General features: G+C 50.9%; 1 protein-coding gene across 3 annotated transcripts in view; it reads right to left on the bottom strand.

Moving 5' to 3' along the window:
* LOC138784256 (cytochrome P450 2C21-like) overlaps positions 1–25401 on the bottom strand; it is an 88485-nt gene that overhangs the window by 39604 nt on the left and 23480 nt on the right. Inside the window, exon 1 of one of the 3 annotated variants that reach the window (XM_069959771.1) lies at positions 22626–22697. The exons of the other annotated variants lie outside the window; for them this stretch is intronic. Coding sequence (XP_069815872.1) covers positions 22626–22660 — 35 coding nt within the window. The 5' untranslated portion in view covers positions 22661–22697. Of the gene's footprint in view, positions 1–22625; positions 22698–25401 lie in introns of those variants that run through there. 3 annotated transcript variants of the gene reach the window in all.

Raw genomic sequence — 25401 nt, 5'->3', positions numbered from 1 at the left:
ATATGGGGGCAAAGGCTACTATGTGGGGCACTATTGGGGGGATTGGATACTATGTGGGGCACTATGTGGGGGATTGGATTCTATGTGGGGCACTATATGGGGATTGGACACTATGTGGGGCACTGTATTGGGGCATTGGATACTATGTGGGGCATATATGGGGGATTGGATACTGTATGGGGCATTTTTGGCGGGATTGGATACTGTATAAGACACTATTCAGTCAGCAGCATGTGGTGACTAGGGGAGTGGCTATGGAGGGTTGCTATGGGGGGGGGGCGTGGCTATGGAGGGTTGCTATGGGGGCGTGGCTATGGAGGGTCGCTATGAGGGCGTGGCTATGGGGACCACGGCGCACATGTCCCTCTTTGCTCTTTGCAAAAGTTGGGAGGTATGTATCATGTATCCGCAGTGCTGTGTATAGTGACGTGTTATATATCCTGTGTATCCGCAGTGCTGTGTATAGTGACGTGTTATATATCCTGTGTATCCGCAGTGCTGTGTATAGTGACGCGTTATATATCTCCTGTATCCGCAGTGCTGTGTATAGTGACGCGTTATATATCTCCTGTATCCGCAGTGCTGTGTATAGTGACGCGTTATATATCTCCTGTATCCGCAGTGCTGTGTATAGTGACGCGTTATATATCTCCTGTATCCGCAGTGCTGTGTATAGTGACGCGTTATATATCTCCTGTATCCGCAGTGCTGTGTATAGTGACGCGTTATATATCTCCTGTATCCGCAGTGCTGTGTATAGTGACGTGTTATATATCTCCTGTATCCGTAGTGATGTGTTATATATCTCCTGTATCCGCAGTGCTGTGTATAGTAATATGTTATATATCTCCTGTATCCGCAGTGCTGTGTATAGTAATATGTTATATATCATGTATCCGCAGTGCTGTGTATAGTAACGTGTTATATATCTCCTGTATCCGTAGTGATGTGTATAGTGACGCGTTATATATCCTGTGTATAGGATCAGCTGCCTGTGACACAGAACGGGGGGATGGGGATGAGGGTAACCTGAGGGGTCTATAGGAAACACACAAAGTCCCCAGAGCTGTTTCTCCTGGTATTATACCTTCTGATGCTTTACCCCCTGGTCCTGTGCCTCATGGTGCAACACAGTGCTATACCCCCCTGGTGCTATGTGGTGCTATGCCCCCCGGTGCTATGTGGTGCTATGCCCCCCGGTGCTATGTGGTGCTATACCCCCCTGGTGCTATGTGGTGCTATACCCCCTGGTGCTATGTGGTGCTATGCCCCCTGGTGCTATGTGGTGCTATACCCCCTGGTGCTATGTGGTGCTATACCCCCTGGTGCTATATGGTGCTATACCCCCTGGTGCTATGTGGTGCTATACCCCCTGGTGCTATGTGGTGCTATACCCCTGGTGCTATATGGTGCTATACCCCCCTGGTGCTATATGGTGCTATACCCCCCTGGTGCTATATGGTGCTATACCCCCCGGTGCTATGTGGTGCTATACCCCCCGGTGCTATGTGGTGCTATATGGTGCTATACCCCCTGGTGCTATGTGGTGCTATACCCCCTGGTGCTATGTAGTGCTATACCCCCTGGTGCTATGTGGTGCTATATGGTGCTATACCCCCCTGGTGCTATATGGTGCTATACCCCCCGGTGCTATGTGGTGCTATACGCCCCGGTGCTATGTGGTGCTATATGGTGCTATACCCCCTGGTGCTATGTGGTGCTATATGGTGCTATACCCCCCTGGTGCTATATGGTGCTATACCCCCCGGTGCTATGTGGTGCTATACGCCCCGGTGCTATGTGGTGCTATATGGTGCTATACCCCCTGGTGCTATACCCCCTGGTGCTATGTGGTGCTATACCCCCTGGTGCTATGTAGTGCTATACCCCCTGGTGCTATGTGGTGCTATATGGTGCTATACCCCCCGGTGCTATGTGGTGCTATACCCCCCCTGGTGCTATATGGTGCTATACCCCCCGGTGCTATACCCCCTGGTGCTATGTGGTGCTATACCCCCTGGTGCTATGTGGTGCTATACCCCCTGGTGCTATGTGGTGCTATACCCCCTGGTGCTATGTGGTGCTATACCCCCTGGTGCTATGTGGTGCTATACCCCCTGGTGCTATGTGGTGCTATACCCCCCTGGTGCTATGTGGTGCTATACCCCCCTGGTGCTATGTGGTGCTATACCCCCCTGGTGCTATATGGTGCTATACCCCCCTGGTGCTATGTGGTGCTATACCCCCTGGTGCTATGTGGTGCTATACCCCCCGGTGCTATGTGGTGCTATACCCCCTGGTGCTATGTGGTGCTATACCCCCTGGTCCTATGTGGTGCTATACCCCCCTGGTGCTATGTGGTGCTATACCCCCCTGGTGCTATGTGGTGCTATACCCCCCTGGTGCTATATGGTGCTATACCCCCTGGTGCTATATGGTGCTATACCCCCTGGTGCTATGTGGTGCTATACCCCCTGGTGCTATGTGGTGCTATATGGTGCTATACCCCCCTGGTGCTATGTGGTGCTATACCCCCCTGGTGCTATGTGGTGCTATACCCCCCTGGTGCTATGTGGTGCTATACCCCCCTGGTGCTATATGGTGCTATACCCCCCTGGTGCTATATGGTGCTATACCCCCCTGGTGCTATATGGTGCTATACCCCCCTGGTGCTATATGGTGCTATACCCCCCTGGTGCTATGTGGTGCTATACCCCCCGGTGCTATGTGGTGCTATACCCCCTGGTGCTATGTGGTGCTATACCCCCTGGTCCTATGTGGTGCTATACCCCCCTGGTGCTATGTGGTGCTATACCCCCCTGGTGCTATATGGTGCTATACCCCCTGGTGCTATATGGTGCTATACCCCCTGGTGCTATGTGGTGCTATACCCCCTGGTGCTATGTGGTGCTATACCCCCCCGGTGCTATGTGGTGCTATACCCCCTGGTGCTATGTGGTGCTATGCCCCCCCGGTGCTATGTGGTGCTATGCCCCCCCGGTGCTATGTGGTGCTATGCCCCCCCGGTGCTATGTGGTGCTATGCCCCCCCGGTGCTATGTGGTGCTATGCCCCCCCGATGCTATGTGGTGCTATGCCCCCCCGGTGCTATGTGGTGCTATGCCCCCCCGGTGCTATGTGGTGCTATACCCCCCGGTGCTATGTGGTGCTATACCCCCCGGTGCTATGTGGTGCTATACCCCCCGGTGCTATGTGGTGCTATACCCCCTGGTTCTATGTGGTGCTATACCCCCCGGTGCTATGTGGTGCTATACCCCCCGGTTCTATGTGGTGCTATACCCCCCTGTGCTATGTGGTGCTATACCCCCCGGTTCTATGTGGTGCTATACCCCCTGGTTCTATGTGGTGCTATGCCCCCTGGTTCTATGTGGTGCTATGCCCCCCGGTGCTATGTGGTGCTATGCCCCCCGGTGCTATGTGGTGCTATACCCCCCTGTGCTATGTGGTGCTATACCCCCCTGTGCTATGTGGTGCTATACCCCCTGGTTCTATGTGGTGCTATACCCCCTGGTTCTATGTGGTGCTATGCCCCCTGGTTCTATGTGGTGCTATGCCCCCCGGTGCTATGTGGTGCTATGCCCCCCGGTGCTATGTGGTGCTATACCCCCCTGTGCTATGTGGTGCCGTACCCCCCTGGTGCTATGTGGTGCCGTACCCCCTGGTTCTATACCACCATAAGACCAATCATCATAGTGCCCCTAGTGAGCCACTCACCTGTTGCAGCTGTTTGCAGTATCACACTCCGTGTATCTAAGCCGTGTGTCTGGAGCAGCTGCGCTCGTCACCCAGTATCTCAGTCCGCAGCAGAGATCCTAGAGATCTACTATATGCACCTGAGATAACCTGCTCCCCGCCCCGGGGGACGGATATGTATTGATGAAATATGAGGGTTAACAAAATAACAGAGAACAGGTTTCAGCGTGGTTGGCGTGCCTTCATCAGGTTCTGACCTTACACAGACTCCGCCCCTCTGGGCGTGGCCTGAGACGTTAGTGACCGCAAATAAAACAACTTTAAATGGGTAATCCAGCGCTGCAAAAACACGGCCACTTTCCCCCTACTGTTGTCTCCAGATTGGGTGGGGTTTTGAAACTCGGTTCCATTGAAGTAAATGCTCCTGAACTGGAGACAACAGTAGGGGGGAAAGTGGCCATGTTTTTGCAGCGCTGGATAACCCCTTTAACACGTGCAAAGAAAATATGCAACCTATGAGTATGTAATAGAACACAAAGCATAGGTCTATACCGGTGAGGGGTGTCAGACATACACCACCTGCCCAGGAAAGTAGGAAGTGTATGTAACGCCTACGGCACAGGGCACACCAATCCGTGATATCCATGAGCAGAACTATCACTAGTAAGCGGGCACGGACGCCCAGCCATAATAAAGACTGTAACCTGACTGCAGGATACCACACTGGTCCAATTCTTATACCTCAAGGCAGGGCCGGGACAAGGAGTTTTGGTGCCCTAGGCAGAGAAGACAAATGGCGCCGCCCCCCCCCCCCCCCCCAGAATAGACTGTACGCTATGCGGGGACAGCCAGGAGGCTATACTGTATGTGGGGGTCATGTATACTGTACCCCCTGACTGTAACAGGACCGTGTATACTGTACCCCCTGACTGTAACAGGACCATGTATACTGTACCCCCTGACTGTAACCATGTATACTGTACCCCCTGACTGTAACAGGACCATGTATACTGTTACCCCTTACTGTAACAGGACCATGTATACTGTACCCTCTGACTGTAACAGGACCATGTATACTGTACCCCCTGACTGTAACAGGACCGTGTATACTGTACCCCCTGACTGTAACAGGACCATGTATACTGTACCCCCTGACTGTAACAGGACCATGTATACTGTACCCGCTGACTGTAACAGGACCGTGTATACTGTACCCCCTGACTGTAACAGGACCGTGTATACTGTACCCGCTGACTGTAACAGGACCATGTATACTGTACCCCCTGAATGTAACAGGACCATGTATACTGTACCCCCTGACTGTAACAGGACCATGTATACTGTACCCCCTGACTGTAACAGGACCATGTATACTGTACCCGCTGACTGTAACAGGACCATGTATACTGTACCCCCTGAATGTAACAGGACCATGTATACTGTACCCCCTGACTGTAACAGGACCGTGTATACTGTACCCCCTGACTGTAACACACCATGCCACCTGAATGTAGTAGTGTCACACATGGCATCCTGAGAATTTAGGTGTCACACACCAGGCCCCTCGGGTATAATGATGGTGCACATTGTGCTATAGGTATAACAGGAATATACAGCGTTACAGACTTCAGGAACAGAGAAAATGATGGAGCACATACACCTCCCCTATACCATGACAGCACAGCGCCATATACACATCATATACTGATCCTACCACATACACCTCCCCTATACCATGACAGCACACTCACAGCGCCATATACACATCATATACTGATCCCGCCACATACACCTCCCCTATACCATGACAGCACAGCGCCATATACACATCATATACTGATCCTACCACATACACCTCCCCTATACCATGACAGCACAGCGCCATATACACATCATATACTGATCCTGCCACATACACCTCCCCTATACCATGACAGCACAGTCACATATACACATCATATACTGATCCTGCCACATACACCTCCCCTATACCATGACAGCACAGCGCCATATACACATCATATACTGATCCTACCACATACACCTCCCCTATACCATGACCGCACAGTCACAGCGCCATATACACATCATATACTGATCCTGCCACATACACCTCCCCTATACCATGACAGCACAGTCACAGCGCCATATACACATCATATACTGATCCTGCCACATACACCTCCCCTATACCATGACAGCACAGCGCCATATACACATCATATACTGATCCTCCCACATACACCTCCCCTATACCATGACAGCACAGCGCCATATACACATCATATACTGATCCTGCCACATACACCTCCCCTATACCATGACAGCACAGTCACATATACACATCATATACTGATCCTACCACATACACCTCCCCTATACCATGACAGCACAGTCACAGCGCCATATACACATCATATACTGATCCTGCCACATACACCTCCCCTATACCATGACAGTCACAGTGCCATATACACATCATATACTGATCCTGCCACATACACCTCCCCTATACCATGACAGCACAGCGCCATATACACATCATATACTGATCCTACCACATACACCTCCCCTATACCATGACAGCACAGTCACATATACACATCATATACTGATCCTACCACATACACCTCCCCTATACCATGACAGCACAGTCACAGCGCCATATACACATCATATACTGATCCTGCCACATACACCTCCCCTATACCATGACAGTCACAGTGCCATATACACATCATATACTGATCCTGCCACATACACCTCCCCTATACCATGACAGCACAGCGCCATATACACATCATATACTGATCCTGCCACATACACCTCCCCTATACCATGACAGCACAGTCACAGCGCCATATACACATCATATACTGATCCTGCCACATACACCTCCCCTATACCATGACAGCACAGTCACAGCGCCATATACACATCATATACTGATCCTGCCACATACACCTCCCCTATACCATGACAACACAGTCACATATACACATCATATACTGATCCTGCCACATACACCTCCCCTATACCATGACAGCACAGTCACATATACACATCATATACTGATCCCGCCACATACACCTCCCCTATACCATGACAGCACAGTCACAGCGCCATATACACATCATATACTGATCCTACCACATACACCTCCCCTATACCATGACAGCACAGTCACAGCGCCATATACACATCATATACTGATCCTACCACATACACCTCCCCTATACCATGACAGCACAGTCACATATACACATCATATACTGATCCCGCCACATACACCTCCCCTATACCATGACAGCACAGTCACAGCGCCATATACACATCATATACTGATCCTGCCACATACACCTCCCCTATACCATGACAGCACAGTCACATATACACATCATATACTGATCCTGCCACATACACCTCCCCTATACCATGACAGCACAGTCACAGCGCCATATCCACATCATATACTGATCCTACCACATACACCTCCCCTATACCATGACAGCACAGTCACAGCGCCATATACACATCATATACTGATCCTGCCACATACACCTCCCCTATACCATGACAGCACAGTCACAGCGCCATATACACATCATATACTGATCCTACCACATACACCTCCCCTATACCATGACAGCACAGTCACATATACACATCATATACTGATCCTACCACATACACCTCCCCTATACCATGACAGCACAGCGCCATATACACATCATATACTGATCCTACCACATACACCTCCCTATACCATGACAGCACAGTCACATATACACATCATATACTGATCCTACCACATACACCTCCCCTATACCATGACCGCACAGTCACAGCGCCATATACACATCATATACTGATCCTGCCACATACACCTCCCCTATACCATGACAGCACAGCGCCATATACACATCATATACTGATCCTGCCACATACACCTCCCCTATACCATGACAGCACAGTCACATATACACATCATATACTGATCCCGCCACATACACCTCCCCTATACCATGACAGCAGTCACAGCCCCATATACACATCATATACTGATCCTGCCACATACACCTCCCCTATACCATGACAGCACAGCGCCATATACACATCATATACTGATCCTGCCACATACACCTCCCCTATACCATGACAGCACAGTCACAGCGCCATATACACATTATATACTGATCCTGCCACATACACCTCCCCTATACCATGACAGCACAGCGCCATATACACATCATATACTGATCCTGCCACATACACCTCCCCTATACCATGACAGCACAGCGCCATATACACATCATATACTGATCCTACCACATACACCTCCCCTATACCATGACAGCACAGTCACAGCGCCATATACACATCATATACTGATCCTGCCACATACACCTCCCTATACCATGACAGCACAGTCACATATACACATCATATACTGATCCTGCCACATACACCTCCCCTATACCATGACCGCACAGTCACAGCGCCATATACACATCATATACTGATCCCGCCACATACACCTCCCCTATACCATGACCGCACAGTCACAGCGCCATATACACATCATATACTGATCCTGCCACATACACCTCCCCTATACCATGACAGCACAGTCACAGCGCCATATACCCATCATATACTGATCCTGCCACATACACCTCCCCTATACCATGACAGTACAGCGCCATATACACATCATATACTGATCCTCCCACATACACCTCCCCTATACCATAACAGCATAGTCACAGCGCCATATACACATCATATACTGATCCCGCCACATACACCTCCCCTATACCATGACCGCACAGTCACATATACACATCATATACTGATCCTGCCACATACACCTCCCCTATACCATGACAGCACAGTCACAGCGCCATATACACATCATATACTGATCCTGCCACATACACCTCCCCTATACCATGACAGCACAGCGCCATATACACATCATATACTGATCCTGCCACATACACCTCCCCTATACCATGACAGCACAGTCACAGCGCCATATACACATCATATACTGATCCTGCCACATACACCTCCCCTATACCATGACAGCACAGTCACAGCGCCATATACACATCATATACTGATCCTGCCACATACACCTCCCCTATACCATGACAGCACAGCGCCATATACACATCATATACTGATCCTGCCACATACACCTCCCCTATACCATGACAGCACAGTCACAGCGCCATATACACATCATATACTGATCCTGCCACATACACCTCCCTATACCATGACAGCACAGTCACATATACACATCATATACTGATCCTGCCACATACACCTCCCCTATACCATGACCGCACAGTCACAGCGCCATATACACATCATATACTGATCCTGCCACATACACCTCCCCTATACCATGACAGCACAGCGCCATATACACATCATATACTGATCCTACCACATACACCTCCCCTATACCATGACAGCACAGTCACAGCGCCATATACACATCATATACTGATCCTACCACATACACCTCCCCTATACCATGACCGCACAGTCACATATACACATCATATACTGATCCTGCCACATACACCTCCCCTATACCATGACAGCACAGCGCCATATACACATCATATACTGATCCTGCCACATACACCTCCCCTATACCATGACAGCACAGTCACAGCGCCATATACACATCATATACTGATCCTGCCACATACACCTCCCCTATACCATGACAGCACAGCGCCATATACACATCATATACTGATCCTGCCACATACACCTCCCCTATACCATGACAGCACAGCGCCATATACACATCATATACTGATCCCGCCACATACACCTCCCCTATACCATGACAGCACAGTCACAGCGCCATATACACATCATATACTGATCCTACACCATACACCTCCCCTATACCATGACAGCACAGTCACATATACACATCATATACTGATCCTACCACATACACCTCCCCTATACCATGACAGCACAGCGCCATATACACATCATATACTGATCCTACCACATACACCTCCCCTATACCATGACAGCACAGCGCCATATACACATCATATACTGATCCTGCCACATACACCTCCCCTATACCATGACAGCACGGTCACATATACACATCATATACTGATCCTACCACATACACCTCCCCTATACCATGACAGCACAGCGCCATATACACATCATATACTGATCCTGCCACATACACCTCCCCTATACCATGACAGCACAGTCACATATACACATCATATACTGATCCTGCCACATACACCTCCCCTATACCATGACAGCACAGTCACAGCGCCATATACACATCATATACTGATCCTGCCACATACACCCCCCCTATACCATGACAGCACAGCGCCATATACACATCATATACTGATCCTGCCACATACACCTCCCCTATACCATGACAGCACAGCGCCATATACACATCATATACTGATCCCGCCACATACACCTCCCCTATACCATGACAGCACAGTCACAGCGCCATATACACATCATATACTGATCCTGCCACATACACCTCCCCTATACCATGACAGCACAGTCACATATACACATCATATACTGATCCTACCACATACACCTCCCCTATACCATGACAGCACAGTCACATATACACATCATATACTGATCCTGCCACATACACCTCCCCTATACCATGACAGCACAGCGCCATATACACATCATATACTGATCCTGCCCCATACACCTCCCCTATACCATGACAGCACAGTCACATATACACATCATATACTGATCCTGCCACATACACCTCCCCTATACCATGACAGCACAGTCACCGCGCCATATACACATCATATACTGATCCTACCACATACACCCCCCCTATACCATGACAGCACAGCGCCATATACACATCATATACTGATCCTGACCCAGTACAAGGACCCAATACAATAAGGATATAAAGCACCAGTGTCAGGAGAATTAGCCTGTACATAATAAACACATGTGTTCACCAACCTGTGGGTCCCAAGCTGTGGCAGGACTACAACTCCCATCATGCTGTGACTGTTGTAGTTTTGGAGCAGCTGGTGACCCACAGGTTGGGGAACAATATGGGAAGTGCTGTGTATAGAGGAGCAGTGCAGGGATATGGGGCAGTGTTATATGGGGCAGCCCTGTGACCTAGGTGACCTCCCTCTCCCAGCACTCCCAGCCTCCCTACACCTACAGGATGATGAGAGTCAGTCAGTGAACTCACCAGACAGCAGCCCCAGCAGTCAGATAGTGAGGAGGTCACATGGTGAGGAGGGGGCGGAGCCTCTAGTCCGAGTGAAAGGTCCTAGCAGGTCATCTTCAGGGCAGAGCAATGATCCTGCTCGGGGTGAGGGGATATTCACACTGCCTGCCCAGGAGGGGAGAGAGTGGGAGGACATGAGGATGCTGAAGGTGAGCAGGGAGGGGCAGCACTCTGAGGCCACCAGGAGTACAGGAGCCTGGAGTCATTTTTTTTTTTTTGGAGATTGAAATTGCGCCCCCTGTAATTCACCACTAGATGGCGCCCTAGGCCATCGCCTACCCTGGCCTACCCTTTGTCCCGGCCCTGCCTCAAGGCAAATAGCATCTACAGCAGCCGGGTAACCTGCGATGGTCAGAAGCCGATCCAGGGTCAAGGTCCAGGAGGGTATGAAGAGTCCAACTAACAAGACAGAGGGGTAAGCAAGATCCCAACCACAGGCGACCCTGGCCAGCTGCTGCCTGTCTGAATCCGGGGCCATTGGACAACATAGAAACATAGAAGATTGTCGGCAGAAAAGGACCACTGGGTCCATCTAGTCTGCCCTGTTAGTATTTTCTTTCTTATTATCTTAGGATAGATATATGTCTATCCCAGGCAGGTTACATTCTGTTATTGTAGATTTACCAACCACCTCTGCTGGAAGTTTGTTCCAGGTATCTACTACTCTTTCAGTAAAATAATATTTTCTCACATTGCTTCTGATCTTTCCCCCAACTAACCTCTCACTGTCTCCTCTTGTTCTTGAGCTCAGTTTTTTTTACTAAAAACACTTCCCCCCTGTAACATATATAAAGGTTTCCATCATGCCTCACCTTTCCCTTCTTCCTCCTGTAACATATATAAAGGTTTCCATCATGCCTCCCCTTTCCCTTCTTCCTCCTGTAACATATATAAAGGTTTCCATCATGTCCCCCCTTTCCCTTCTTCCTCCTGTAACATATATAAAGGTTTCCATCATGTCGTCCTTTCCCTTCTTCCTCCTGTAACATATATAAAGGTTTCCATCATGTCCTCCCTTTCCCTTCTTCCCTCCTGTAACATATATAAAGGTTTCCATCATATCCTCCTTTCCCTTCTTCCTTCTGTAACATATATAAAGGTTTCCATCATGCCCCCCTTTCCCTTCTTCCTCCTGTAACATATATAAAGGTTTCCATCATGTCCCCCTTTCCCTTCTTCCTCCTGTAACATATATAAAGGTTTCCATCATGTCCTCCCTTTCCCTTCTTCCTCCTGTAACATATATAAAGGTTTCCATCATGTCCCCCCTTTCCCTTCTTCCTCCTGTAACATATATAAAGGTTTCCATCATGTCGTCCTTTCCCTTCTTCCTCCTGTAACATATATAAAGGTTTCCATCATGTCCCCCCTTTCCCTTCTTCCCTCCTGTAACATATATAAAGGTTTCCATCATATCCTCCTTTCCCTTCTTCCTTCTGTAACATATATAAAGGTTTCCATCATGCCCCCCTTTCCCTTCTTCCTCCTGTAACATATATAAAGGTTTCCATCATGTCCCCCTTTCCCTTCTTCCTCCTGTAACATATATAAAGGTTTCCATCATGTCCTCCCTTTCCCTTCTTCCTCCTGTAACATATATAAAGGTTTCCATCATGTCCTCCCTTTCCCTTCTTCCTCCTGTAACATATATAAAGGTTTCCATCATATCCTCCTTTCCCTTCTTCCTCCTGTAACATATATAAAGGTTTCCATCATATCCTCCTTTCCCTTCTTCCTCCTGTAACATATATAAAGGTTTCCATCATGTCCCCCCTTTCCCTTCTTCCTCCTGTAACATATATAAAGGTTTCCATCATGTCCTCCCTTTCCCTTCTTCCTCCTGTAACATATATAAAGGTTTCCATCATGTCCTCCCTTTCCCTTCTTCCTCCTGTAACATATATAAAGGTTTCCATCATGTCCCCCTTTCCCTTCTATCTCCTGTAACATATATAAAGGTTTCCATCATGTCCTCCCTTTCCCTTCTTCCTCCTGTAACATATATAAAGGTTTCCATCATGTCCTCCCTTTCCCTTCTTCCTCCTGTAACATATATAAAGGTTTCCATCATGGCCCCCCTTTCCCTTCTTCCCTCCTGTAACATATATAAAGGTTTCCATCATGTCCTCCCTTTCCCTTCTTCCTCCTGTAACATATATAAAGGTTTCCATCATGCCCCCCCTTTCCCTTCTTCCTCCTGTAACATATATAAAGGTTTCCATCATGCCCTCCCTTTCCCTTCTTCCCCCTGTAACATATATAAAGGTTTCCATCATGTCCTCCCTTTCCCTTCTTCCTCCTGTAACATATATAAAGGTTTCCATCATGTCCCTCCTTTCCCTTCTTCCCCCTGTAACATATATAAAAGTTTCCATCATGTCCCCCCTTTCCCTTCTTCCTCCAGACTATACAGATTCAAATCCTTAAGTCTTTCCTGATATGGTTTATGCCTCACACCCTCCACCATTTTTGAAGCAGTCTTTAGACCTGTTCTATTCGTCGCCACTGCCTTCAGACAGATAGGCTAACTAGCCCCACAGTTATCAGGACCAGCAGCCATAGCACCGGAGCGACACTATCGGCAGGACTGGCAGCCATAACACCGGAGCGACACTATCGGCAGGACTGGCAACCATAGCACCGGAGCGACACTATCGGCAGGACTGGCAGCCATAACACCGGAGCGACACTATCGGCAGGACTGGCAGCCATAGCACCGGAGCGACACTGTCAGCAGGACGGCAGCCATAGCACCGGAGCGACACTATCGGCAGGACGGCAGCCATAGCACCGGAGCGACGCTGTCAGCAGGACTGGCAGCCATAACACCGGAGCGACACTATCGGCAGGACTGTCAGCCATAGCACCGGAGCGACACTGTCAGCAGGACTGGCAGCCATAGCACCGGAGCGACACTATCGGCAGGACTGGCAGCCATAGCACCGGAGCGACACTATCGGCAGGACTGGCAGCCATAGCACCGGAGCGACACTGTCGGCAGGACTGGCAGCCATAGCACCAGAGCGACACTATCGGCAGGACTGGCAGCCATAGCACCGGAGCGACACTGTCAGCAGGACTGGCAGCCATAGCACCGGAGCGACACTGTCACAAGAGATTGGGTCTGTCGCTGGTCCGCAGCGGGGAATCTTCCATACAGTTAAAGGGAACCATTCACCCCGTGGCCCCCGTTAGAAACAGACAAACAGTTACATAAAGGTCAATATACTTACCATATCGCTCCCGGTCCCGTCCCGGATCTCGTTGTTGACACGGAGAAATCGCCGATTCTTCTTCTCGCGCCCATTATGGTAATGAGCGCCGCCGGCCCGAAGTCCAGCCTTCTCCCCGCCTCCGACACTTGATTGACGCCGGGTCTTCTTCCTCCTCGTCTTCTTTCTTCTCGCCGGATCCGGTCGTTTTCGGCGCATGCGCAGTTCACAATTGAAGCCGCTCCACAGCTTCAATGTTTACTGCGCGTGCGCCGATTGTCAGAGCTGAAGTGACGTGTTGGACTTCGCGCATGCGCGGTACACAGGAACGTCACGAGCACGTATCCTGTTTACCGCGCAGGCGCAGAAGAGATGACGAGACCTTCGCAACGGCGCCTGTGCGGGAATTCGTGAGGAGACTGAAGACTGAAGACGTCAATCAAGTTCCAGGAGGCGTGGATGGGTGGCGACGAGAAGAGGACCTCATGAATAAGTTGGACTCGTCCGTCGTTTCCTATGGACGTTGGACTCATCTCAGCTCATTACCATAATGGGCGGGAGAAGAAGAATCGGCGATTTCTCCGTGTCAACAACGAGATCCGGGACGGGACCGGGAGCGATATGGTAAGTATATTGACCTTTATGTAACTGTTTGTCTGTTTCTAACCGGGGCCACGGGGTGAATGGTTCCCTTTAATATAATATAGATACAGCATAAAATATACACAGAGTAAACAAATCTGTCAGTAAGTGATCCTCAGTTATGGCTTCTGTCCATTCTCACGTGGCTTCCTTATTGAGTCACATGATCAGATTTACATCACATCAGTTAATAGTAAGTGTGTAAACACGTGTAGGAAAAGGGAAAGTAGGAAGAAAGCGTTAACCCATCGGGAAGCAGGAAGACGTATACTACAGCACAGAGACGATGTCCCCTTTTATGAGGGGCCTCCAGACCCTCACTTGATAAATCAGGTGTAGGCGGAAAATGACCACTCACCACACAGGTTTGAATGTCACTATCAATATCGCTATCCGTCTCCCACTCGTCAGCGGAGGACTCTGGGTTACAGACAGATGAGTTACAGAATTATCATCACCACAATTTTCATTCACATCAGGCACAGATATGGCAGGTTTATCAGAGGAACAGTGTATGCCCATTTCCCCAATGGTTACCTGTGCGCCCAGATGACCTTCCTGGGAGTCACCTGGACGCTGATGATGTTCTGATCACCGGGGACGGATGGGGCAATGGCTGATGTAGTGACCACTGTTCCCGCAGTAAAAGCACAGGCCGTTATGTCTCCGGAATTCTCGCCGGGTCCTGACGTTCAATACTCCCAGCTGCATAGGTTCCTCCTCTGACACCTCAGGGGAGGATAAAGGTTTTTCAGCAGGAAAAGAAGCGGAAGGTTTGAAGAAGTCAGCGTTTGCTTTCGCCCTCTTTCTGTCACGTAGTCTGCGGTCAATACTAATGGCCAAGGCCATGGTCTCTTTAAGGGTTTGAGGATCTGAGTGACCTACCCAGGCATCCTTAATACATCTGTCAGGACTGGTCGCTAAGAGAGACAAGATGGCGGACACAGACAGTGTACCCTAAGCTCAGCCCTGCCCACTGCCCCTACCTACTTGCCGCAATCCGCCCTAAGATGGCAGCAGGCAACTTGGCGGCGGTCCCTGTACTGGCTAGGTGGGATGCACAAACATACAAAGACACTGAATGTCAGTGCGTAGCACGAGCCAAGGGGCAATATTCATGACACAAGTATTCTCTTAACTCTCAAGTATTCTACCTATTCTCCTTCTAACGTTCCGGCAGAGCACACTTCTACCCTGGGTTGGGACACTCTCGACATCCTCCTCTCTATCTCTCTGAACCTCTTCTACCTCTCAGCATGCAACTCGGTCAGCACGGCTGTACCTCCCCTTAAGCTCCTAGCAGAGGTTGTGTCACTAAAGATTAAAGTATATTATAATGTCAAGATCCTAATATATATCGCTGTATTGCGTCTTCCTGCAGTAAAGAAGAGTTTGTTTATTTTACCTGGACTCAGTGGTTATTCGCTAAGCACCTACACAGCCATGGCATCGGCCTTGGGTCATCTCCCCTTTCTGTGGGTGGTGGTACCAGTAGTCCAGGTGGACTCCGGACCACCGTGATAAGCGTCCAAGGGACCTCCTCGCAACACGGCAGGTTACGGACCACAGGGGAAAGGGTATAGCCAGCCTATCTAAAATAAAAGCAGATGTGCCACCATACTTGTGTGCCCAACCGTCACTGGCATCACAACAACCTAACATCTGGCTGAGCTATATTCCGACCAACCACCACAGGAGTGGCGTCACCCAGGGGCGCCGCAATCATGAGGCGACCTGAATCGTCTGCCTCAGGCGGCGCCACTAGCTGTCACCATGGGGGCGGCATTCAGTGGCAGATTATAATATGAGCGGTTCGGCGGCCGCCCACATTATAATCCGCCACTGACTGTACCATGTACTGGAGCCCCCCCGCGCCCGGGCAGTATCTGTAATGAGATGCTGTGAGCGGGGGAGACTGTATTCATAAGTGCCGCGCTGTAATGAATCAGCCGCGCGGTGCTGTTACTACAGCGCGGCGCTTATGAATACAGTCTCCCCCGCTCACAGCATCTAATTACAGATACTGCCCGGGGGCGGGGGGGCTCCAGTACATGCATTCCACGTCCGTGATCCGTCAGGATCACGGAACGTGGGAATGCAGCCTTTAGTCCCCCGGGTGATGCGCGGCTGCCGGAGGTGTCCCGTCCTGTCCCCGGCAGCGCGCGCATCAGAGAGCTCCCCGTGCCCCGGAAGTCACAGCCACAGGCACACGGGGAGATCTGTGATGCGCACGCTGCCGGGGACAGGACGGGACACCCCGGGCAGCCGCACATCAGCCGGGACCAGACCAGAGAGGCTCGACGGGGGAACGGAGGGCAGGTGAGTTGTGTGCTGTTTTTTGTTTTATCTGCTGTGGCAGGAGGGGGGGGGAGAGGGGGACCATCTATAAGGGAGGGGGGAAAGAGGGGGACGATCTATAAGGGAGGGGGGAAAGAGGGGGACGATCTATAAGGGGAAACCATCTATAAGGGAGGGGGAGAGGGAAGAGGGGGACTATCTATAGGGGGGAGAAGGGGACCATCTATTAGGGAGGGGGGAAAGAGGGGGACCATCTATAAGGGAGGGGGGCATCTATAAGGGGGGGGACCATCTATAAGAGAGAGGGAAGAGGGGGACCATCTATAGGGGGGGAAGGGGACCATCTATAAGGGAGGGGGGAAAGAGGGGGACCATCTATAAGGGGGGCCATCTATAAGGGGGGGGGGGGCCATCTATAAGGGAGGTTGAGAGGGAAGAGGGGGACTATCTATAGGGGGGGGAAGGGGACCATCTATAAGGGAGGGGGGAAAGAGGGGGACCATCTATAAGGGGGGGGCCATCTATAAGGGAGGGGGGAAAGAGGGGGACCATCAATAAGGGGGGACCATCTATAAGGGGGGGGGCCATCTATAAGGGAGGGGGAGAGGGAAGAGGGGGACTATCTATAGGGGGGGGGAAGGGGACCATCTATAAGGGAGGGGGGAAAGAGGGGGACGATCTATAAGGGGGGGGGACCATCTATAAGGGAGGGGGGGGGGAAGGGGACCATCTATAAGGGAGGGGGGAAAGAGGGGGACCATCTATAAGGGAGGGGGGAAAGAGGGGGACCATCTATAAGGGGGGGCCATCTATAAGGGAGGGGGGAAAGAGGGGGACCATCTATAAGGGGGGGACCATCTATAAGGGAGGGGGACCGTCTATAAGGGGGGGGAAGAGGGGGACCATGTATAAGGGGGGGAGGGTGACCATCTATAAGGGAGGGGGGAGAGGGAAGAGGGGGACCATCTATAAGGGGGGAAGAGGGGGACCATCTCCTAAAAGATCAGCACCCTCCTCTCCTGACATCCTCTGTGCTGCTGGGACTTCTCCTATAGGATTAGCACCCTCATCTCCTGACATCCTCTGTGCTGCTGGGACCTCTCCTATAGGATTAGCCCCCCTCCTCTCCTGACATCCTCTGTGCTGCTGGGACCTCTCCTATAAAGTCAGCCCCCTCCTCTCCTGACATCCTCTGTGCTGCTGGGACCTCTCCTATAGGATTAGCCCCCTCCTCTCCTGACATCCTCTGTGCTGCTGGGACCTCTCCTATAAAGTCAGCCTCCTCCTCTCCTGACATCCTCTGTGCAGCAAGGGACCAAACATTATGTTTATTGGGGACAGCAGTGGGGGGGGCAGTAGTGGATTATAATGTGGGCGGATTGACGGGGGGGGGGCGTCATTCTATAGTTCGCCTCGGGCAGCAGAGAGGCTAGAATCACCCCTGGCGTCACCCGTTACCGTCTAGCAAGTGACCGGTCGAGCATACACTACAACATGACCCCAACCCAAAGTACAAGCCCAAACCTGACCAAGTTAACAATTTTTGGAACGGAAACTTGTTTACCCAGAGTCAAAGCCACATTTGTTACTAGACCCTGAAGGGCTCGTGTGACGGACAGCGAGCATGGACCCGCTGTGCTACTCATCTTGTTTGGCTTTGGGCATCACCAAGGAGGTTGCTGCACAAGTGTGGTCCCGGTGTGAGCAGAAGTTGGTCCCCAAGGATAAGACAGAATTGGTGCCAGGCATTGGGGAACAGGCTGAGTAGTCCTAGTCAGTGGTCCGGGTTGTCAACGGGAGTGCAATATTAGGGATGAGATAGACAGGCGAATAGTCAGGGCAGGCGGTTTCAGAGGCAGGTCAGACAATCCAAGCCGGCAACAAGAAATGCAAACGATACAGATGGCTCAGGCAGATATTGAAGTACACTCCATCCGCATCTATTCCCCCTCCAACCTCCAAGTGGCCATCATTTACCGACCACCAGGCTACGCAGCCACCTTCCTTGACCAATTCACCGCTTGGCTATCAGACTTCCTCTCTACAGATATTCACACCATTATCATGGGCGACTTCAACATCCCTGTCAACACATCTAAAACGGCCACCTCTAAACTCCTAGCACTAGCCTCCTTCTTCGGCCTCACACAGTGGCCCTCTATGGTCACACGCTGGACCTTATTTTTACCCACCTGTGTCCCATATCTGACCTCACCAGCACACCCCTCCACATCTCTGACCACAACCCCCTAACATTCTCCTCTCCTCCTCATCTGCCCCCCCCCCCCCCATTTATAAACCTCGCCCACCCTTGCAGGAACCTCAGACACCTTAAGGGCTCGTTCCCACTGAGGAAAGGTAGCGGAATTCCGCAACGGAATTGTCCGCCGCGGAATGCCGTTAGCCTCCCGCTCATAATGGGAGTCTATGGGAGGCGCGCGCTCCTGCCCTGTCCGCGCTGAAGAATGCCGCTAACGGCATTCCGCGGCGGACAATTCCGTCGCGGAATTCCGCTACCTTTCCTCAGTGGGAACGAGCCCTAACATTTAAACACACTCTGATTCCCTCATGACACTCTCCACCAAATCTTCTCTCAATGACACTGACTAAGCTGCAACCTCTTACAATTCCACAATTACCTCAGCCCTTGACTCTGTAGCCCACCTCACGCACAACAGAACACGCCACATCAACAGGCAGCCCTGGCACACCGACCTAACCAAACATCAGCACTGGCACCCTGACCTAACCAACCATCAGCCCTGGCACCCCGACCTAACCAACCATCAGCCCTGGCACCGCGACCTAACCATCCATCAGCCCTGGCACCCCAACCTAACCATCCATCAGCCCTGGCACCGCGACCTAACCATCCATCAGCCCTGGCACCCCGACCTAACCATCCATCAGCCCTGGCACCCCGACCTAACCAACCATCAGCCCTGGCACCCCGACCTAACCAACCATCAGCCCTGGCACCCCGACCTAACCAAACATCAGCCCTGGCACCCCGACCTAACCAAACATCAGCCCTGGCACCCCGACCTAACCAAACATCAGCCCTGGCACCCCGACCTAACCAAACATCAGCACTGGCACACCTACCTAACCAAACATCAGCACTGGCACCCCTACCTAACCAAACATCAGCACTGGCACACCTACCTAACCAAACATCAGCACTGGCACACCTACCTAACCAAACATCAGCCCTGGCACCCCGAACTAACCAAACATCAGCACTGGCACCCCGACCTAACCAAACATCAGCACTGGCACCCCGACCTAAGCAAACATCAGCCCTGGCACCCTGACCTAACCAAACAACTAAGGCGAGCATCCAGGGCTGCTGAGCGGCGCTGGAGGAAAACCCGCTGTACGGGTACAAACACACACAGCCAGAGCCGAATTAACACTTGCTGCTGCCCTAGGCTCTAAACCTGAAGACGCCCCATCTTCTCGCACCGATTGGCCTTACCAGACCTGACCATACCTCCCCCCTACCCCCCTGGAAAAAACACCAGATTTACTGTCAAGTCTGAACAGGAGGTGAGAGACTAAAAAAAAAAAAAAAAAAAAAATTCTTTCCCCCTGCTCCCTGGTGCTGCCCCCCTGCAAGGTGCTGCCCTAGGCACCGGACCACGGGTGCCTAGTGGTAAATACGGCCCTGCGCACGGCATATACACGACTTCCAGACATACAGGCGAGCACTCCTTGACTTCCAATCTGCCCTCACCTCTGCCATATGCAACAAAGAGCCCGTGGAGCCTCATTGAAGAGTCTCACAACTAAGGACTAACCAGATATCCTCCGGGAAGGACCCAGCTGGGGCAATCCTTCACTTCCCTCATATCTTCATCTCACAACCCCTCATCCCCGTTCAGTGCTCCTCCTCACTAAAGGCCCTAGTGCACGGAGCGATATAATGAGCGATTATCTGTCTGTGTAATAACACCCAATGATCAAACAACCATCGTTCGCATATCCGTTTGTGTAATTAGTCGTTCACCAATAAAACATGTTGTGTGGGTCGTCCTGAGGAACGATTAGCGACCATATAACGACAAAAAAAAATCGTTCATAACAGTAATCAGTGATCGCTATTTTAACGATCGACCGTTATTGCGAATCTTTAAAGGGGTCGGCCACTTTATAGTAAAATAGTGCACAGCATTAGTAAGTGCACTCACTGTATATACTGACAGCGGCTCCCTGTACTCACTGTATATACTGACAGCAGCTCCCTGTGTACTCACTGTATATACTGACAGCAGCTCCCTGTACTCACTGTATACACTGACAGCAGCTCCCTGTACTCACTGTATATACTGACAGCAGCTCCCTGTGTACTCACTGTATATACTGACAGCGGCTCCCTGTGTACTCATTGTATATACTGACAGCAGCTCCCTGTACTCACTGTATATACTGACAGCAGCTCCCTGTGTACTCACTGTATATACTGACAGCAGCTCCCTGTACTCACTGTATATACTGACAGCGGCTCCCTGTGTACTCACTGTATATACTGACAGCGGCTCCCTGTACTCACTGTATATACTGACAGCGGTTCCCTGTACTCACTGTATATACTGACAGCAGCTCCCTGTACTCACTGTATATACTGACAGCGGCTCCCTGTACTCACTGTATATACTGACAGCAGCTCCCTGTGTACTCACTGTATATACTGACAGCAGCTCCCTGTACTCACTGTATATACTGACAGCAGCTCCCTGTACTCACTGTATATACTGACAGCAGCTCCCTGTGTACTCACTGTATATACTGACAGCGGCTCCCTGTGTACTCACTGTATATACTGACAGCAGCTCCCTGTACTCACTGTATATACTGACAGCGGCTCCCTGTACTCACTGTATATACGGACAGCAGCTCCCTGTGTACTCACTGTATATACTGACAGCAGCTCCCTGTACTCACTGTATATACTGACAGCGGCTCCCTGTGTACTCACTGTATATACTGACAGCGGCTCCCTGTACTCACTGTATATACTGACAGCGGTTCCCTGTACTCACTGTATATACTGACAGCAGCTCCCTGTGTACTCACTGTATATACTGACAGCAGCTCCCTGTGTATTCACTGTATATACTGACAGCAGCTCCCTGTGTACTCACTGTATATACTGACAGCGGCTCCCTGTGTACTCACTGTATATACTGACAGCAGCTCCCTGTGTACTCACTGTATATACTGACAGCAGCTCCCTGTGTATTCACTGTATATACTGACAGCAGTTCCCTGTGTACTCACTGTATATACTGACAGCGGCTCCCTGTACTCACTATATATACTGACAGCAGCTCCCTGTGCACTCACTGTATATACTGACAGCAGCTCCCTGTGTACTCACTGTATATACTGACAGCAGCTCCCTGTGTACTCACTGTATATACTGACAGCGGCTCCCTGTGTACTCACTGTATATACTGACAGCGGCTCCCTGTGTACCTCATAGAGCTAACATCAGACTCCCCTCCTCCAGGCTGGGCTGCCCTGCTCTGCTTTGTTTCTGTCCATAAGATGGCTGACATGGAGTAGCATGTGACATTGCCCCGCCCCCAGTGTGCTCCATAGGCATGTACAGGCTCAGTGGTTGACACAGGGGGCTGGGCCTGGTCACATGCTCCTCCATGTCAGCCATCTTATGGACAGAAACAAAGCAGAGCAGGGCAGCCCAGCCTGGAGGAGGGGAGTCTGATGTTAGCTCTATGAGGTACACAGGGAGCCGCTGTCAGTATATACAGTGAGTACACAGGGAGCCGCTGTCAGTATATACAGTGAGTACACAGGGAGCTGCTGTCAGTATATACAGTGAGTACACAGGGAGCTGCTGTCAGTATATATAGTGAGTACAGGGAGCCGCTGTCAGTATATACAGTGAGTACACAGGGAGCTGCTGCCAGTGTATACAGTGAGTACACAGGGAGCTGCTGTCAGTGTATACAGTGAGTACACAGGAAAATGCTGTCAGTATATACAGTGAGTACACAGGAAAATGCTGTCAGTATATACAGTGAGTACACAGGGAGCTGCTGTCAGTATATACAGTGAGTACACAGGAAAATGCTGTCAGTATATACAGTGAGTACACAGGAAAATGCTGTCAGTATATACAGTGAGTACACAGGGAGCTGCTGTCAGTATATACAGTGAGTACACAGGGAGCTGCTGTCAGTATATACAGTGAGTACACAGGGAGCTGCTGTCAGTATATACAGTGAGTACACAGGGAGCTGCTGTCAGTATATACAGTGAGTACACAGGGAGCTGCTGTCAGTATATACAGTGAGTACAGGGAGCTGCTGTCAGTATATACAGTGAGTGCACAGGGAGCTGTGGTCAGTATATACAGTGAGTGCACAGGGAGCTGCTGTCAGTATATACAGAGAGTACACAGGGAGCTGTGGTCAGTATATACAGAGAGTACACAGGGAGCTGTGGTCAGTATATACAGTGAGTGCACAGGGAGCTGCTGTCAGTATATACAGTGAGTACGAGTACAGGGAGCTGCTGTCAGTATATAGAGTGAGTGCACAGGGAGCTGCTGTCAGTATATACAGAGAGTACACAGGGAGCTGTGGTCAGTATATACAGTGAGTACACTTACTAATACTGTACTCTGCCAGGGCTCCAGATGGCGACCAAAATGGTCGCCAATGCGACTGAAATTTTGCAAATGGCGCCCAGATTTATTAATCTGGGCGCCATTTGCGACTGGCCCCGGCGGCGGCGCGCTGTCTCTTTAAGTCCGGGCCCCCGGCTGATGCGCAGCTGCCGGGGGTGTCCCGTCCTATCCCCGGCAGCGCGGCGCATCAGTGAGCTGCCTGGGGCCCTGACTTCCGGCACAGGAAGCGCACGTCAGAGACGCTTCCTGTGTCAGAAGTCACAGCCCCGGCGTACAGGGAGCTCACTGACGCGACGCGCTGCCGGGGATAGGACGGGACACCCCCGGCAGCCGCGCATCAGCCGGGGACAGCACCTGAAGAAGAAGAGGATCGCCGGGGGAGCGGGTTGTCAGGTGAGTTTGTGTGTTTGTTTTTTTTAAATACTGCTTAGCATAGAGGAAAGGGGGGGCATCTATAATGGGGGGGGAGAGGGGGCCATCTATAAGGGGAGGGGTATCTATAAGGGGGGGGAGAAGAGGAAGCATCTATAATGGGGGGGGGGAAAGGAGGCATCTATAAGGGGAGGGGGTATCTATAAGGGGGGGAGAAGAGGGGGCATCTATAATGGGGGGGGAGAGGGGGCATCTATAATGGGGGGGAGGAGGGGGCATCTATAATGGGGGGGAGGAGGGGGCATCTATAATGGGGGGGGGAGAGGAGGCATCTATAAGGGGAGGGGGTATCTATAAGGGGGGGAGAAGAGGGGGCATCTATAATGGGGGGAGAGGGGGCATCTATAATGGGGGTAGAGGGGGTCATCTATAAAAGGAGGGGGTCATCTATAAGGGGAGGGGGCCATCTATAAGTGTAGGGCAAACTGGCTGCAGACACTGGGAGATATATGCACAATTATTATTATCAGGGCCCCTCAGGTGTCTGTATTGTAGGGGGTTACTTGCATTAGTCACTAGGTGAGAGATATATCTATCTATATACACATCTTGTGGGGGGTCACTATGGCTGCAGTCATAAGTCTAGCTCAGTATGTATAGACTGTTGCAAGCTTTTAAAGGGAACCTGTCACCCCCGGTGACGGTGTGACAGGCTCCCAACCCCCCGTTAGAGCCCCCTATACTCACCTCATCGCGCCGGGTCCCGCTTCTGAAGATGGTCGGGTCACGGAGATCTCAGCCGCTGCAGCCCGACGCGCACACTGAGAGATGAGTCCAACGCTCATAGAGAATGACGGAGCGCTGGACTCTCCCGTCATTCTCTATGAGCGTTGGACTCATCTCTCAGTGAGAGTATAGGGGGGTTGGGAGGTGAGTATAGGGGGGTTGGGAGCCTGTCACCCCGGCACGGGGGTCGACAGGTTCCCTTTAAGTTCAAGTTCAGAAGAGTAAGCCTCATTAATAGGCTAGCCAAGTGAGGCTGAAGTACTGAGTCAGACTGGATATGGTTGTCAAGTTGCAAGTTTCCATGTTGAACATTTTCAAACTAAGAAAAGAAAGAATCTAAAGGAGGAGGAGGCTGCCGCGGCCTCTGCACACAGTAAGTCCCATTTAACATAACATTAAAGTGTCACTGTC

The sequence above is a fragment of the Dendropsophus ebraccatus genome, chromosome 2 (genome assembly GCF_027789765.1).
Source record: "Dendropsophus ebraccatus isolate aDenEbr1 chromosome 2, aDenEbr1.pat, whole genome shotgun sequence".
NCBI classification, from domain to species: Eukaryota; Metazoa; Chordata; class Amphibia; order Anura; family Hylidae; genus Dendropsophus; species Dendropsophus ebraccatus.
Note: the sequence above shows the minus strand (reverse complement) of the source record. Positions and strands in the feature narration are given on the sequence as shown.